The 19,311-nt window shown below is 35.7% G+C and overlaps 1 protein-coding gene across 7 annotated transcripts in view; it reads left to right on the top strand.

Moving 5' to 3' along the window:
• Positions 1–19,311, top strand: part of CPNE8 (copine 8) — a 165,081-nt gene that overhangs the window by 87,206 nt on the left and 58,564 nt on the right. For 4 of the 7 annotated variants that reach the window (XM_037010073.2, XM_037010062.2, XM_073223160.1 and 1 more), the window contains 4 exons: positions 2,646–2,709; positions 8,766–8,869; positions 11,923–12,027; positions 13,336–13,377. In XM_037010073.2, the coding sequence (XP_036865968.1) occupies positions 2,646–2,709; positions 8,766–8,869; positions 11,923–12,027; positions 13,336–13,377 (315 nt within the window). Of the gene's footprint in view, positions 1–2,645; positions 2,710–8,765; positions 8,870–11,922; positions 12,028–13,335; positions 13,378–14,806; positions 15,102–19,311 lie in introns of those variants that run through there. The other 3 variants (XM_073223163.1, XM_073223164.1, XM_073223162.1) reach the window with 3 other exon arrangements.

Genomic DNA, 19,311 nt, shown 5'->3' on the forward strand with positions numbered 1-19,311 from the left:
TTGCATCTCCTCTATTCATTCTCTCTTTCCTTCTGGATTAGATGCATATTAAATCTTTTAACTTTGTCCTCCATGTTTCTAAATCTCTTTATAATAGTTCCCAGGTCTGCCTCTCTGTGCTGCATTGTGGATAATTTCTTTACATCTATCTTTCGGTTCACTAATTGTTCTGCAACGTCTTAATCTGTGGTTATATGCACCCACTGAGTTTTCTAATTCTATTATTATTAGTTTCTAGAAGTTCTACAACTTTTTCTCTAAATATTTTTGATTATTTTTATAGTTCTTTGCAAGTTACTCATAGTTACATTTTCTTTTTTATTTTCGGTATATAGTACATACTTACATTTTGCACACTGTGCATATTTCCAGTATTCTATGTTTGATTGTGCAGGAGACTCTAACACATGGTCCATTTTTCCTTCAGTGTTTCATGATACTTGAAAAAACTCATATATATTCTTTAATTTTTAATGTGAAAATATGTTGAGACGTAATTTGAAAGCAAACTCTGCCAGAGAGGTTTTGCCTTTACTAGGTACATATGATTGTTTTACTGAAACTGTATCCTTGCTTTGAAGTTTTTGTAACTACCCAGGTAGTGAAAATTAAGGCAGCAAGTTGAGGTCTGAATTTTTAGGAGACATTTTTTTCTTTTTCATTCATCACCAAGTGTTTAGGGGCAAGGATTAATTTTGTAGGTTCTTCCAAAGTGAATGTTTGTATCTAATTTCATGCTACACTCAGGCAGTACAGTCATTGTGATTCAAGCTTTATCCTGTGAGTTGGTCATTCATTGAATCCCCTACCTGGGAGTCCTCCCACCTTTTCTGTCTCTCATCTTTATGCCCTAAGAATTAATTAAAAAACAAGCCCTGGGTCAAATTCTCCAGGATCACCTCTGTGTTTCTGGCTTTCCATTTTCTGTTTCTGACAGGCTTTACTTCTTTGTCCTGTTAGCAGAACATTTATCAGAACCTTTTTCAAATTCTATTCATTATTTTAAAGTATTTTCAGATAGATGTCCAGTCAGGGTGTTTATTTAGTTAGCTGTAATGCTGAAAATGTCAATCTGGTGATTCACAAATAGATAGAAGGAAAAAGAAAGGTACAGCTGGATTAGAAAAATGAACTGATTATAGATGCTAGAAGGATGCTAAAAATGATGTGTACTATTCTAAGAAAAAAAATGCAAGGATAAATTAATTGATCTCTTAGTCATAAAGACCTGGAGAAAATGGAAGCTCCTGACATGTACAGTTACCTGAATTGGGGTTGAAAGTTCGAGAAGGCAAGATTTTATGACAGACAGCTTTCTGCACATGCTATGGGATGACGTTTTAGGCTCAAGACCATGTGGTGCTCCCCAGAAGAAATTTTAGACTAGGAAGAAAAAAAGAGTAGAGCAGTTTTACAGTAAGTATGATTTACATTGATATATTGACAACTCAGAATATGGTAATTTTCCAATCTCTTCCTTTGTTCCCAGTTAAGACATGAAGTCTCCAGTCCCTTTACACATGGGGAATGGGATTTATGTCTTTATTGTATACATGCTAGCATAGATTGTCAGGGATGAATTATATTCTTAAGGACAAAAACACTTGTGGGGCTCTGATACCACAATTTGTAGTTTCCAGGACAAGCAGAAGAGTCCGAACTCTGATTTATTGTAGGACGAAAGAAGCATGAATATATCTTTAGAGCATTAGGATTATGTTTGGAGGATTCTCATGGCCTGTCTCTCTGTACCCTTAAGTAAAGCGGGGAGCCTTGCACACACCTTCCATTTTCCTCACAGACTTTTCCCTTGAAGGTAGGTGTAAGAGCATAAACACAGCAGAGACACATAGAAAGAGAATTGGGAGTTTTATTTTGCTCATGTATTGTATATTTTCCTTACATATCGAGCACCTGTTATGTGTAGATACCCTCCTTTGTTGGTTTGCATGAGGTTTATGTCAGAAGTGTTGCACCTACAGAACTTAAAATCAACTTGAGAAAAGAAAGGGTAAAAACATGCGATTGTAACAAGTTAGGGATAATAAAGTTCTAAACCTGTGGTACTGGGGAGAAAGCTGTGCTTTGTGTGAGGTTGACTGGGGGAAAAGTTTCCTGTAACAAATGGAACTTCATTTGGGGATATGGAAAATTTATATTTATGTGGGAATAGGAAATGAATCACACGATGGTATGTCAGGGAGTGGGAACGGGCACAAAGAAGGGAGAACTAAACACAAAGAAGTAACTGTATTGATGAAAGGAGATAGAAATACTGAAAATCAAGGTTAGAAATAGGCTTTAGTCACATAACAGAAATCTTACAAACCATGGGAGAAAGTTTTATTCTATTATAGACATATTGGTTTGGATTATATTACGTATCACAGTTAATATGAAGCTACTGAAATTCTTGGGCAGAGGGCTGACATGGAAGTGATCAAAGTTTAGCTTCATCAGGAAATGTAGACTATAGGATACTAAATGGGATAAATTTATGGGATAAACTTAAGGTCGAAACTTGGGAAAACCCTACCGATGAATAATGTGCTCTTTATTTGGTTATTTAAAAATAAAATATGTATTAATTTATATTACATAATTTAAAATATTAATGGGCATAAATGTATTTTTTATGACTTTAGAGGAATTCCAGGGAAGAAATGTGGCACGATCATACTTACAGCAGAGGAATTAAACTGCTGCAGGGTAAGTAAATATTTCTTTGGTTTAAAAAGTATTTCCAGCACTTCCTTGAAATGGTATTTGTGAAACTATATTTAAATGTTTAATTATAAGTAATTTTAGCAAAAAATAATAAAAACGATGAGTTCTATAATTCTATTATTTATAAAATACCATTTTAAATATTTAGTACTTTAACCATGAAGGCTACATTCCATAGTCCGAAAAAGGATAATCAGTTATTTTGACAACCTTTTTAATGAATAGAAGTTATTAAACTAATACCTAATGCCAATATCATTTGGGGGGGCACTAATAAAACTAATTGTCAGTGGTACCAAACAGTTCAGTTCTTGCAAAAATTCTGAAGACTGACTGACGTGTGATTCTGAAGGTATATTTCTAGTCACTTGACTTTAGCCCTTTTGTGTAACATACTTGTTTTTCCACATTTCTAATTGAGTTAATTCAGAATTTATATAGGATCCCATCTTTCTTTCATTAGCTTGTGAAGCCAACATTTGAAGAAAGGGCCAGCTACCATGTCCAAATGAGGACGTGGATTACACAGCATTTTTAGAGAACTGCTATTTTTAGTTGTCATTTGCTGAGTCATCATTGACTCATGTTTGGTGATGAAGCAAGTGGATGGCTGTGACCGTCCACACCAGAAGCAAGGGCGGCTCCCTGAATCTGAAGCCAGTATTGTCTATTTCATGTGGCCCAGTGGATCCCTGGGAATTATTATTTCTGGGGGAATAAAAATGTTTGCCCTAGATTATACCTCTATGGCTGCTCATTTCCAACTTCCACTTCATGATTTTAGGAATAGAAGTTTCCAAATATCAACAACTTAATATTTTGACATTGGTCACAGTTTCCCTGTAGACTGCTGTTATTATCTGAGTTTGTGACTTTAATCTCTAGAGGGTTTCTTTTTTTTTAAGATAACTACTATGGTTTCTGAGCTAGTATGGTCAGAGATCCATATGATACTACTTGCTAGCAAATGGTGGAAATGGATTTGGGGCTGGGGGTGGTGATCAGCGAAACAATACAAGGAAAATATAAGAACAGGCTTGTGGAAGTAATTAAACAAAAATATGAGAATTCAGAGTGTTAAAATGCATTCAGATGGAGGCCTTCCTCTCCTCTCTCCATTGTCTTTATGTCCCGCAGGTCATGGCCACTTCAGTCAGTTTTCTCACGTATAAAATGCCCGGAACTACTCGCAGTGTAATGCTGCTAATGACCTTCAGACTGAGTTGGGTTCTGGTTTCGCTTTAATTTGTACTTGGTTTAATCAAACCACTTGACTGCTCTGTTTTACTTTCCATATTTGCAGGGGAGAAAGAAGCCAAGTCACTAGAATATTTTTAAAAACGTCTCCCAGCTCTTATAATTGACTACCATAGCATTAAATCTGAAAATATAATGTATGTGATAAATTATAATATGTATCGAAATACAGTCCACACTCTTGCATTTTGTGTATGCTGAAAGGGCCTTGCAGAATAAAAATACAATTATTTAATTGTAGATATATTTCCTACCAAAATGTTTTTGGTTAAAATGACACAATGATTTCTTTTAATATCATCTAGTCATCTTTTCTACTTCTTGTCTCTGAATGTGTATATGTGTGTGATAATATGTGTTTTGTATGATGAAGGAGGAAAGAGAAAAGGATGTTCAAGGTCATTAAGATATATGTTCTTTATGGTGACATTAACATGCTATCTGGTCAAAATCTTGGCATGAAGATGCTTTGTGTAAATATTTATGTGCCAATAAACACATTATTATTCTCTTTCAAAATAGAATCAAGACTCCAAGGGCATAGATTGAGGATGGCCATGTTGCATCTTAATTATCTTCTGCTTTCAATTCTGTTGTTTTGTTTGAAAGAACAGGAAAATTCTTCTAAAGTTTCCATGCAAGTGAAGCGGAAACTGTTCCTTAATGATTTAGAGGCATCTTACCTCTCTTTCTCCTATTAATCCTTCTGAACATCTGGAATTATCTTTTAATAAGTAAACACATTTATCTCATTCTTCGAAGTTATAGAACTAATATTTCTGAAATAGAATCTTGATCTAATTCACTAATGTATCCTGGGTTCAGATTTTTAGCCACAGCCTTTTTGATAATCAGCATCATTATTAAGACAAATCTTGGAATAATGCGACTATACTAGTATAGCAGTAGAAACAAGTGTATTCAAAGCAATGTTCATGTTTATTTCAGAGGAGACCCTGCCTTTTCAATGTACAGAGTACTTCAAAGTATTAGTGGTAATGATCACTTAGAATTTCAGATGAAATCATTTCATTTCACATCAACATCATACAAATTGACATTTTTCTTTCTTTAAAACCCATGGTCAGTCATCAACTTGAGCATCAGCTTTGGAGAGTCTGACTCCTCAGTTTCCGTCTTGTCTCTTTCATTATTCAGCCGAGTGAGGTTATGTTCTTGGCACTTTTATTTCTGCATTTGTAAAATGCTTAAAGTCTTAATACCTCCCCCAGATGGTTACTTTTCAGAGTAAAAAAGATATGACATTTGACAGATATGTAAATTATAAATTTATACAAATGCTTGTTTTTAGTGTAATCATCCTTATTATCTCAACCTACTATTACATAGTTCAATTTAAATGCAACTTTTGTAACATATCTAGTCAAATGCCACAGTCAGAATTAATGTAATCTTGAAGTCATATTAGGGCTGTTTCTTCACTCAGTATTTTTAAAGTAGGTTGAAATTATCCACAAATAATATTTTCATTCTAATTGATTGAACAATATTCAACTAAGTGTACAATGATCGAGTCCGTAGAATGGCTGCTTGGAAATACAGTACAGTAGTGGGAAATAACAGCCACAAACTGTTCTGGTCCTTGCCTTTAAGAAACATGTAATTTGTGGGAAAGACAGACGTTGATCAGATGACTATGCAGGTAAATATATCGTGATATTGTACTTAGTGATCAAATAAGATAGAGTATAGTGATGAATCTAGTTTATACTGGGGAGGGGGTCCCTGCAGCCCTCTTTGAGAAAATGACATTTAATCTTAGCCCCGAGGAATGGTCTGCCAGCCAAAGGGTAAGAATTTCCAGTAGAGCGGACAGCTTGTGTAAGGTGCTAAGGGGGGAAAGGAGTGTGTCTGGTGTGTGGTGCAAGGGACCAGCAGGGGTGGGGGATGATGGAGGAAAAACTTCACCGAATGAAAGCAGAAAGTGCTGCTTGGAGCCCCTTGCTGTCGGGCTTTGTGCACTATGTTAAAGATTCCGTGTTTACGCTAAAGGCAAAGGAAAGCCTTGAAGCATTTTAAGTTAGTGAGCAACATTGTTTCTATCTTGTTTTGTGAATGTTCCTCCTTGTGCTCAGTAGAGATTGGATTGGATAAGGTCCAAGAGTAGAAGAGGGAAAAAGGAACAAGTGCCGCCATGCATGTCCTGGTGACAGACGAGGCTGGCGTGGACTAAGGTGCTGACAGGGTAGCGGGAGTGGAGTGAAGGTTTGAGAACTGTTTAAAAGGTGGAATGATGCAACCCGGTGGCGGACTGCATGAAGGGTCAGGAGAAGGGGTGAGTCGAGGACAGCTCTCTTAACCCTTGAGTGGACGAGGAGCCACCGACTGGATTAGACTGGGAAAACTGCAGGAGAAGCGAGTTAGACTTGAACCTGTCAGAAGAGCCTGTGAAACTTTCTTCAGTAGCAAGTTTCCTTTACTTGTGTGAAGTATTGAAGGATCGTGAAATTCTCACTGTACCAATACATTAAACATCAAGGGGCTAAAAAACACCTTTGCCAGGATGCTTGTGTAATTCTAAAAAGTAAGTAAATGCTTATTTTTTTCCCCAGAAAATAGATTTCTTTTATTCTTGAGACAGATAGAATCCCTCCTAAGTTATTAACCTGGGTAGTTGCAAAAAATATTTTCTCCAAGTTTATATAATGGTGCATTGAAACAAACTTTTATTTTGGGTTGGGCATTTGTTTTGCCAGCCCTAAGGAGTACAATTTGAAAAAGTACATCTTGCTGTTACATTTATGAGTGGTCATACAAAAATTCATGCTTTCTGATGTTTTATTCACAGTTTGAAATATATACATGTCTTTGCCTATTATGCATTTTAAGTATATCAGAATGTTTTTTGAAAGCTTGATTTTTGATCCAGGTGTTTTGGGAGAATGTCTTTTTTTCTGTGGCAAGAACAACGCCCTTTTCCCACGTCCTTAGAAAGGCCACTCTCTCCCCAGGGCATTTTAATATCTGTGAAGGTGAAAGGGTGTCTGAAACTAAACCAAACAATACAAAGCCCTGTCTTTCCTTTTCAGTTTAGCCTTGGTTTTGGAGTTTGGTGATCAGAGATTCTCTCACCGCTAGCCTTAATAGATCATATAGAATGTTTTTATCTTTAAACGTCAAATCTGAGAAGTGTTCATGGCTGAGGGGTTTGAGGTGTCTCTGATGAGCACACTGTTCTTGCCTGTACCCCTTTAATTTTCTTTAAAATGTATATTGTCACTATACCCGCTTGGAAGTGTATTTCCTGCCCTGTTACGAGTGTTCCTCTGGCAGAAGTTGTCACATCTAGATGCTGAATAACAAAGTAAAATGACACAACACCAATGCTTTTAACAACGAGAAACCTAGAGCTGTGAATTTCTCCAAGGGCAGAGGAGTCTTTTGTCTGTTGTTTTATTCCCAGATTCTAGCCTGAGTATTGCTTGAGAAATGTTTGCTAAGTATGGGTATGAATTAATAAGTGAAATGATAGGTAGCATCATCTCTTGGCTAGTGTTCTGGAATTGCTGACAGGAAATAATGAGAACTTTATATGGGAGCTTATTAAATATTGTTGACTCTGCAAAAATAAAGGAAACAGTGATTAAGAGAGTACCCATTCAGTCTCTGTTAACATTTTCACCAAATAGTACATAAAACTGTGACGTCTACTTTGACCCGCTTTTCAATATTGTTAGCATCTCCTTTCAGTTAAAAAACCAAACATACCCAAAACACTGGTTTTAAATTTAAAATTACTATATATTTTCTGCCTTTTCAAAATACTTACCTGACCCAGTGTTGAATAATGTTAAACTTCTTTGATACATGGTATTCCAGCTTGTTTACCTTTAAGCTAAACCATTACTTAAGCTTGTAGATTACAAGTGCTTGAGTATATAAATTAATAAAAATGATTCGTTTTCATTAATAATTAGCATGCAAATATGTAATTTGAATTGCAGATGAAAATGAGAGGGCTATACTTTTATATATGGGAGGCTCCATATATAAAAATAACTTTGAAATGTAGCTATTGAGACATTGTGGTGCACTTTTTTTTTTAAATTGTTTTTTTATTTATGGTTACTGGACTCCCCCCATTACCAAGTCCTCCCTACATACCCCATTACAGTCACTGTGCATCAGCGTAGTAAGATGCTATAGAATCACTACTTCTCTTCTCTGTATATACTGCCTTTCCCGTGCCCCCCCACCACCGCTACATTATGTGTACTAATCGTAATGCCCCTTTTTCCCCTTATCCCTCCCTTCCCACCCATCCTCCCCAGTCCCTTTTGTATAATTAGGAAGGAACGTTTTTGCCGCTTTGTACTGTGAATGGTGTGATGGGTTGATGGGTCTGGATCTGTCTAATGCCTCATCTGATACAAGCCATATATCTAGTAGATGCTTATTAAATATTTCCTGAGAAAGTTAAAAAAAAGAACTTATGTTCTAAAAATGTATACTTGAATAACTGAAGATATGAATAAATATAGTATTGGGTACTTAGAGTCATCTAACTTAATATCACTTTTCCGTTATAATAGAAAATATTAGAAATTCTTGAAAAGTAATAGTTCTGTAACTCGAACAAAGACTTCGAGAGTCAATTTCTTAGGCTCAGTCCTTTAAAATGCAATTTTATGTGGTTGGGGATTCCTGGCCATACACATTAAAATGGAAAATGTATTTTGCTGTCAAGTCTTGCTTGTGGTCTGTAGTTTCTAGTTATTCATAACCCCGGTTTTAAGCTACTGTATTAATCTTGCTTGTAGGATGCTGTCTTGATGCAATTTTGTGCTAACAAATTGGACAAGAAGGACTTCTTTGGAAAATCAGATCCTTTTCTGGTGTTTTATAGAAGTAATGAAGATGGCAGGTATATTTATCTTTTATGCATTTAAACTCTACAGTGAGGATGATATTTGAGTCATTTTTTTCAGAGAAGCTCATTATATTGATAACAGTAAAATAGTTTGGTATTTAAAAAGTTGATGTGATTTTTGCATCTCAGTAACTATAATCTTAAAAGGATTTTATGTTTTGTTTGATATTTAAGATGAATAGGATTTGGCCTCATAGAAACATTTCCCTTTTACTTTTTCTAAAGTTATAATATTGCCTCAGTAGTGTGGACAAATTATATTTTTGTGGAAATCTAAAATGCTGAAATAAATATATTTTTTTAGAGAACTGAACTCCTAAATCATTTCCTTGGAGAAGGATGTGGATTTTATGGGCTGCTTTTCTACTACTGGGCTTTTTCCTAACATTCAATAAAATATTTCATTATATTCTAGTAATATGAGTATTTTTACCAGTCATGACTAGATTGATTTCTGTGTGGTTAGAAAATATATCCATGTGTTATAGGGCATAATTTAAAATATATGACTGTACCATTAAATGTATCTCATTATTGTTTTCTGTGATTTATTCTGTCAGTATTCATGGAAATGTTTAGGGTTAAAATTCTGGGCTAAGATTCAGTTTCTTAGATTTAATCATGACCTCACTGCTTAATAGCTATGGGACCACAGGGAAGTCTTATAATTGGTAGGAGACTCAGTTTCCGCATCTGTAAAATGGGTTAATAATCATTGTACCTCACAGACTGTGGAGTGGAGAGCATTGAAAGAGTTACTGCCCCCAAAAAACATTTAGAAGCTTGACTAACACATAAGAATAATTTAAATGTTAGCTGTTGTTATAATTGTGATAGTGTTCTTACTATAGTATAATGTTTTCCTGATTTGTTTTCTTTGTGCATATGAAAATATTAGCTAAAGAGAAAATCATTTAGAGATTAAAAATGAGAGGAAAAGATGAACAGGAAAAAAACCCTCATTTCTGCTATGCTTCTAGTGACTATGCTTTTTACGCAGCATATTAATGTTATGTAATGAGTGGAAAGTATAAAAGTGTAAAACATTACATAAAAATTGAAACTTTGCCATTTCAAGTGAATGCAACTGGGCAGTGTAACATGACGCTCTACTTACTGTGGCTTTTTGTTGCAGCGAAGGGGCAGCTGTTAGTTGTTTTTCTCATGTCATATTGTCGGATTTTGCTTACTTCCCTTCTGTTTTGAAGATAAACATGTCAGTAGCATTTGCTTCTGAACACTCATTTTGTCCATATGAGAAATATTAGACAAAGAAGAAATAACCATATTTTCAAGTAACTTACAGGTACTGAAAAACTGAAGAGTGGCTTAAATTTCTTGAATCCAGTGTTCTTATGTTTCCTCCTTTGTGAACTACTCATTTCCTGAATTTTCTGTTTTTATTCTTATTAGTCTTCTTTATTTATAAAGATTAATTAGTTGTACAGTTACAGAATTTTAGTCTATCACACATTTAATGCTACTGATGAGAGTTGTATTACAAAAATGTATTATGCTTGTGAAAATACTTTCACTTATTCATTGAAATGATATCTAAATAGTAAAAGAGTACAATTAATCCAACAATCTCAAATCATTTAAAAATAACTATTGCTATGGTTTGGTGAATCTCATTTTAGAAAACTGTCCACTGGTTTTGATGAGTTTTGAATGGTAAAAATGAGAACATTTTCTTTTGGGGGTTAGGGGTAGTATGGTACTTAGGAATAGTAAAGTGTAATAGTCTCCTGCTCTGACAGTTAGAGGGATCCCTGTGTTGGGAACAATTCATGACTACGGTCGCAGTGAGGGTTGCGTTGAGGTGTTATTCTAACCAAGATTATTTTAAACATTTCAGAGCTCCTTGACTACACATAAATTTACATTGGGTAAGAATGTTTCCAGGGCCAGATTGATGTCTGGAGATTAAATGGTTTGGTGAAATAACCCTGGAATTTGAATCAAAACGGAGTTCAAAGCTCCATGAAAATTCTCCTCCTTGCTGTGTTCTTGGATTGCTCTCTTCCTTCTAGGAATTCCTTAGATATATAGAGTCAACAGTTTGGATAACGGACCGCACGCCGAGTGGTCTCACTATAAATTCCTGACGCTCATCTTAAATAAGCCCTTGCACCTCTCCAGGAATCCTTCTCCTTCCCCCAACCCATCAACGCTCTCTCACGCAGATGTGTCGCTCTTCGCCCTCCTCTTTCTTTGCTGATGATGATGCTTCCTATTTCATAAGAAAATGGGAGCATCTGGAGAATTTCCCCCTGCATGCACGCCAGCATGTACCCGCGTTCCCTGCCTTCCGCCGTGTTCCTGCAGACTGACTGTCTGGGCTCCCGGGCAGCTCTTCCATGAATTCCCTGACCGCCGTCCACTTTCATCTACTTGAGGACGTTGCTCAGCCCTTCTCCTCTCTCTCAAGCATCATTAACTGTTTCCTCTACATTAGATCTTCTTTCCTTCAGCACACAGCCTTGCTCTTACTCCTTCCGTCTTGAAGAAAAATTAAGAAGTAACAAAAAAACCAAGCCTTTCTCTTGACTCATCTTTCCCTTCCTGCTACCCCCAGTCTATCTTTTTCTTTTATAGCTCAGCTCCTCAAAAATGCTGTTTGCACACGCTGCCTCAGTTCTCGTCTCTCCCCTGAACCCCTTCCAAGCAGGTTTTGTCCCCGGCATTCCAGCAGAGCCCCTCTTCTCAGGGTTCCTGGTGGCTTTCATGTTCTTAGCAACCCGTGAAGGTTTTTTACTGAATCAATATGTCACCACAATTTATAGAGATTATTCACAAAGCAGCTTTAGGATTTGTTGAATCTGCAAAAGATCATTTTTGGTAAACTTAGGACAAAAATCTCATTGCTTTATAGTATAGTGAGCTAATCTTCAAAGTTTTAAAACCACAGATCTCCTGTTAAATGACACAGCAGTAGCAGAGGGACTGGCGACATTCTGCACAAAAAGAAAGAGGAGAATGACTACAGTATATCATCAGGGAATCATGATTATAGTGGAAAACGTTCCTTTTTTTTTTTTTTACAGTTTTACTATTTGTCATAAAACAGAAGTTGTCAAAAATACTCTAAACCCTGTATGGCAAGCATTCAAGATCTCAGTCAGAGCGTTATGTAATGGCGATTACGACAGGTAAACTAAATGACAGCTTTTCTGAGTTTTGACTATTCACTGTAGATTTTGTAGCCAATAATAATCTGTTGGACCTTTTAAAAAGGTGGCTTCTTTGTCTCTGTGTATTTAATGTATATTACCAGATCATGGATGATTTATTCAGGAATTTTTAAATACCTGTATTTTAATCCACAGTGAATTGGGGAAGAGGCATAATTTGATTATGAAGGTTTGGTTAAACTGATTTTCTATGAACAAAGATATGCAAAGTGCTTAAATATATCAAATAATAGTTTGGGTTTTAACATATTATTCAAAAGTCTCCCCAGAATTTTCTTTGCTTCAAAGTTTCCATTAGGCATTACCTCTCTGTGGAGCAAGTAAGTGAACGAGAGAAACAAGCTTATGATTAGATATATTATCAACCCTGACATACTTTTGAAAATGCTGTTTGGCATCACTGTTCCCATGGCTTCTGAATCATAAAAGCCCTCGAACAGGGAGATGGGTTGTGGCATTTTACAAGTAGGTATACGAGGTGGCCCTGAAGTTCTTGGCACAATATACCTGCAGATTTCTTAATATCAAAGTTATTTTCTTTTTCTTATGAAAGCTGATTGTAAGGATATAGTACAAAAATTTTTACTCACCCCAAAAGAAAATTAAATGAAGTTATTTTATTTTTCTTGTTCCTTGTCTATTAGAAAAATGCAAAGCTGTTCAATTCACTGATATCATAGAAGGAACGATTTATTATCAATATGTCATTAAATTTACTTTAAAATTTATCCAGCCCCTTGACTATCATTTTATTCATTTAATAATATCCTAATTTTATTTGCTTGAACTCAGTCTTTCTCCAAGAAAGTAGTTCTTACAAAGTGGTTCCTGATTGACAGCATCAGAGTCATCTGGTAAACCTCATAGCCGTCCAGCTCTGTATGCCCCAGGGCAGGTCTACTTAGCCAGAAATTGTGGGCGTGAAGTCCAGCAATCCCCGTTTGGACAAGCCTTCCTTGTGACTGATCCATTCTGAGTTTGAACAATCCCGCTCTAACACAGTGTTTTGTTAGGAGTTATGTCAAATTACACATGCTCCTCACATATACTTTCCCTCTCTGTTTAAAGAATACAGATTCTAGAAAACTATTTAAAGATGTAAATTGAAGTAGTCAAATTAGCAAAATCAACCTGGAACTATTTTGTAAAACTTACAAGCATACACTATTTTATCTAAGAAAATCTACAACTGATTTTTAAATTCTCCGTCACATGTCATTTTGATGTACTGAGTAACTTTACTATCTGTGTTTTCCCCACGGACAGAACAATCAAAGTGGAGGTATATGATTGGGATCGAGACGGGAGGTAAGACACTATGTTTTCTTTTATTCTCACTCTTTAAACAATACACTTTTAAGAAGCAAATACTCTGAAATGAGCCCATTTTTTTTTCATTTAAATTATCAGATTGCTTATTTTGTCCTGTTTTTCCAAACACTGAGGTGCTTACATGAGATTTTAAGAATAACGGTAATGTTTTCAACTTGGAGAATAAAATAGAGGTCTTCCACATTTCCAGCAACATAGTAAAGCCACTCAGCTTGGACCTGATTTGTCATTGCATACAATTTATGGATGTTTGTTTCATAGCTGCAAAGTTGTGATTCTCAAGTCTCTGTATCTCACAATCTCTTGAAGATTCCTATAATTTTTCTGCCCCATATTATTCATGGAAACACACTTGAGTATCCCTGAACTTTGCACCCCGACACCTCCCCCCCAAGAAGGACACACATCTCACAAGTAAATAACAAAACAAAGCCCTAGATTTATGTCTGGTGATTTCAGAGCTGGAAATCTTGGTCTCCCTCTGCAGACCACAGCAGATGTGAAAAACTAAAAGAGTGGGAACACACTCCTTTTCTTATTTCTTCTTCAAGAACTTTCCCCCTGTTTGTACTGCTTTAAGTAGGGTTGGTACTGAGTTGTTTTTCAATGACGTGAGGCCGTGGACCCAGAATGCCCACATCTCCCCTCTCTAGGTACTTCCTGAGGAGACTGAGCGTACAGATGCCGAAGAAGAAAGACAGATGGGAAAGCAAAGGGCACTTAATTTCTTTAGTCCAAAATGTTGATCTGTATTGTAATATGCAGAATTTCAGTGTGCACTTCTCTGTTATCCATATGCACGAAAACACCCTCTTTCGATATTAGCAGAATTATCAGTGTGTGGCCGACATACAAAAAACAATATTAAAACTATGATTAAATAATTCTTGATAACTCTTTCAACCACCTAATATTACTTATGAAATTTGAGGGGCACATTAGATGCCAATAAAACAGACATTAATTTTATAATATAATGATATTATGCATTATGTGGATTGTTACACAACTTGATATTTCAGCTTGCAACCACATGTGATATAATCACATGGTTATACTTTTTTACTTTTATGCATTTTTGTTTATCTGACATAATTTCCCACTCTAGATATTCTTTACTAATCACAGAGAATATGATATGCCACCTATTTTATTTCCTGATACAATGAAATTATCAGCAGAGACTATTTCCTATTCTTTGTTTCATTGTCGTTTTTAATATTTGTCATAAATCCTGTTCATGTACCATTTTTAAAATTCTCTATTGAGAACTTTTGATTCTACCCTTTAGAAATAATTATTTGCTTAGTGGATTCCTTTTTTTTTTTTTTGACAGACCAGCATTATCCAATAGACATATGATGCAAGTCACATATGTAATTTAAAATTTCCTAGTAGAAACATTGAAAAGTAAAAACCAACCAGTGAAATTGATGCAGTAATATATGCAATAATATAGTTTATTTACCCCTGTATGTACAAAATGTTATCATTCTAATATGGGGTCAATATAAAAATATTAGTGAGAAATTTTACATTTTCTATAGTAAGTCTTTGGAATCTGATACGTATTTATGCTTACAGCACATCTCAGTTCAGGCTGGCTACATTTCAAGTGCCCTGCAGACATCTGGTGGTTGGGCTCTATATTGGACAGCACCATGTGGAAATCAATGCAGCCCATACAATATGCATCATAAGTAATTTTATCACTTAATTTGTTTTATTTTAAATCAGTTTTATTTGTCAACATTTAATAGAAGTTTAGAGTGGTCCCCCTTATAAAGTGGGGAAAAAACTGGTCATATATATACATTTTGTGTATAAATTTAACCATAAGAAACCAGTAAAGTAATCTAATCTTTCAATCTAGAGAGAATATTTCAGTAACAAATTCAAGTGAAAGATGCTTGACAGTGTTATTTGATCACAATCACGTTTTATATTACCAGCTTGGCTACTTCAGGTAATGGAGGTGATAATTGTAGTCACAGATCAGGAACTTGAACTTGAGGAAGTGGTGTGATCTTGGGTCAGAAATCTAATGGTATGTTTGACTCAGTTCATCAACTTGAAATTAATTCTGCAACAAACGTTTGCGTGCCTGTGAGGCATACAATAATGCGGGAATGCTTGTGAGCAAGTGACCAGCTGACGTTGAAATGGGTATCCTGAGGGGACTGTGAATAGAAGAAATATAGTCATTTGTCCTTTTTTATTTGAACACACTGACAGTGGTCTGAGAGTGTAGAGGCATTGTTTCCCCTTGGTGTGGACAATCAGTTTAAATGTACTTAATTTTCAACAAGTTAAACCCCTTTACTAAACTCATCCCCATAATTCCCACCATTTCTTCCAGGGGAGTGAAGGAAGAACATTTAATCCTCATTTTAACAATCGCAAAGCTTAAGTGCTGAGACACTGACTCGCTGGGTTTCACAGCAGTCAGGGGCGGGGTATCCTTGAAAACCTTCAGTTGCTTCAAGTTGCTTCCATTGACTCTGTAGAGTAATTTAAAATCCAGGCAGCATTAATGGAGCAGCTCTGCGTTAAAAAAAAACCCTGTGGCTCTAACGCGGGCTGACTGTAAACGGGCCACCAAGCAGATCGCTGTCTCCCAAAATACGATGAACTGATGAAGAGGCTGAGCGAGCGAGCTGTCAGTCACAAAATGTGGCTTGTGCCATCTGCTGAACAGAGAAAGTAAAGTCTCATTATTAACTCTCTTCATTTTATCAAATGCAGTCATCTGAAATAGTGAGACTTAATGTAACTAAGTACTAACTTCCTTTATCTATGAAATGCTAGACAAATGCTATCATTTTCTAGTGTGAGTGCCACCCATGGAGATAATATTTGATAAAATAATTAGATATTTCATTTCTGCGATTGTGTATCATCATGGTGTGGAATCACGATGATTCTTGATCCAGTGTTTCATCAAGAACTTGCAAGTTGTCTCAGACACTGTAGCTCATTTAGGAGGAGCGCGTGTAAACCTTTTATATTTTTCTCACTTATTTTAAATTTCCTTATTTATTCTAATTAATCTTTTCCTACTAATAGCCTTCTCTTTGCTGACAGTTGACCCTGAATATCCAAAACATGTATTCACTAGACAAGATTCAGTCTCTTTCCTGTTCCATTACTTATTCCTTTTTTCAGACTTTTAAAAGATGTTGATAAATAGAATTTCATACTCTATATCTTTTTGCTAACATACTGTTTTTTCTTCCACCTGCTGAAAAGTTTGGTTGTGATCTTTTCTCTACATGTACCTTCTGGGTCTTTGTCCCCTTGTCCCCCCTTCAATCTGTAATTCCTGCCCTCATGAAAGACTGATTTAATTATCTGTATGTTCAATACCTGGAGTGGTAATGAGTGTTTTACCCCTGTGTGTTTTCTGTGTGTCTTTATTTTTTATGCCCCAGTAGCAATTCCGTGAGTTAATTTTGGAAGAAATTATTATTGAGCATATGTGCTAAACAGTTTGCCAGGTGACATGATTAACAAAGAACTCCAGTCTTTATGCAACAATATTTTAATTTTCTTTAGTCTTTTTTTTAGTATTCTTACACTTCTGCGTTCATTTTTGCCTGTTGTTCTTTCATTGTTGTTCAGGGCCAATTTAAATACCATCCGTTGTCTGGAAGCTTTCTTCAGACATCTAAATCCATGAAATTCCTCTCTCCCTCATGTTGTGTTTACCATTTAGGAATGTTTACTACTATATCTAACACATTGTGACTTATGCCAAAGTTTTGTTTTTGCTTTAACTTTCATACTGAATTGTAAACTCCCTGAGATTAAGAGCTGTATGTTCCTCCCAGTGTAGATAACGCCTTTACTCTAGGGCCTTCTTGTCCTGTCATTTCCTGTTACAGAATCAAGTATTTGAAATAGCTGTGTTGTCTTTCTAATGAACTCTCAATCCTCCATCAGTTCTTGTTTCGTATCTCCTCATTTCCACCCCTCACTTGAATTTATGAAATTATCTTGAATATTAGAGCTTTTATTTCTCTGGTGAAACTTCAGGCAGTGAGTGATTAATTCAGCTGTCATTTTCTCAGTATTTTCCTTCACGATTTGCAGACATTTTAGATTTTATATTTACTTATCTATGATCTTCTTGTCATACAGATTAATGTCCTGCTTTATTCCATGTTCACATACTGACAACTTTCACCAACTCAACAGAAAAATCATCGAATTCATGTCAACAGATATATTTGTAGCATAAATTTTGACTTTTGGTCACCTTACTATTTAATTCATTTGTCTCCATCAGAACATCATCAGCCAATTTTGGAATATAAATTAATTTCTAATTTTAGTATGAGGCAATATTAGAATCCTTAGGGCTGGAAGGAACCTTTAGAGTTAACTCTATTTTCCAAGGGGAAGAATGAGCCTATTTAATTATGTCCAAGTTTGAATCAATCATCAAGTTCACCACTAAATAAAACCTTTCCTCTCGTAGGTTTTATTCCATTGTGAGATTACCAGGGGTGATACTCAAAATGTTTACCAACTTTCAAAATAGGTCATAGCTGTATAATAGGGTTAGTGTCCTAGAAGCCCTTTTCTCTGCCTTTTACTTGCTGGGTTAAGCAATGGCCTAAAGAGCCCAGGGAAGGTCCTTGGGAGCTGGGATAGTCGGAAGGCCCACAAGAGACCCTGAACAGGGGGTGAGTAGACAAATGTTTTTGTATTTTTACATTTACTTTGGTGTTCCCCATTTACACGCCTTGAGGATTATCTCCAGCTATCACCATAATCCCAGGCTTTGCACACCCGAAAGAGTAAATCGTGTCAACTCCTCCACCATATCCAGTCACTTGCCAGCTCCTCCATCTGTAAGAAAGAAAAAGGAAAATCATGCCATTATGGTCGCTAGAGTGTGTTTATGGTTTTCCTAAATTTAATTCTGTAACTATTTATAATTTCCACTAGATTAAAAGATTAAGTAAGTAGATGGCTATTTATGAAAAGAGTGTACATATTTGTTACTATGCTAAAATCAGTATTTATTTTGCTAGAGTATCATAATACAACAAAGTACTGGGAATAATTATTTTTAAAAAGTAAACAGATACTGAAAGAATAGTAAAAACAGAGTAACACACAGTAAAAAATATTACTTACAATGCAGTTTAGGGCAAAAGAAAGGAACTCAGAACTAAAGAAAAACCTGAATCATAGTAATGAAAGAAATAGAACTTTTACGTAGTCACAGAATTTATATAGTCATAGAAAGAGAAGAAAGAGACCATACTGAAAAGGACTGTTGTGAATAGGACAAAACATTCTAGCACGTTCTGAATCGAGGGCAAGTAGATGGAGCTGAGGCTTTTGTATATGTCTGTCAGGAAAGATGTGGGTTGTAAGTTCACCTTTCCAAAATGAATCATTTTATCTTTGCAGTGCCACCATTGCTGAATGAGGGTTAACTCCTTGGCATAGAAAAAGAAGTTATTTGAAAATGTTACTTTTTAATTTGGTCTGTAGATGTGGTTTAGTATTAAATTCTATAGCTCTCAGAACCCAACGTAATATAGTAGCTCCATCTGAGCCCTGCTGTGGAAGTAGGCTGGTAGGTCAAGGGCACCCATGTTTCTTCTTTTAGAATGAGAATAGAAAGAACAGTAAATTGAAAAATGACCAAGTGAGACTTTTCTATGATTTGAAATAATTTATGTATAAGATTCAAACTAACCAAAGAATGAATCAAAACTCATACACTGACAAAAATAATTTCTACATAAATAGAAAGAGTAAAACATACAGAACATAGAAAACAATGAAGTGATCTCTGAATTTGGGTTTTCTAAACCTAATAAAAGGTAGAACTAAATGTGTACTAATCATAATGCCCCTCAATCCCCTTCTCCCTCCCTCCCCACCTGCCCT

This window comes from Manis javanica, chromosome 15 (assembly GCF_040802235.1).
Source record: "Manis javanica isolate MJ-LG chromosome 15, MJ_LKY, whole genome shotgun sequence".
Taxonomy (NCBI): Eukaryota; Metazoa; Chordata; class Mammalia; order Pholidota; family Manidae; genus Manis; species Manis javanica.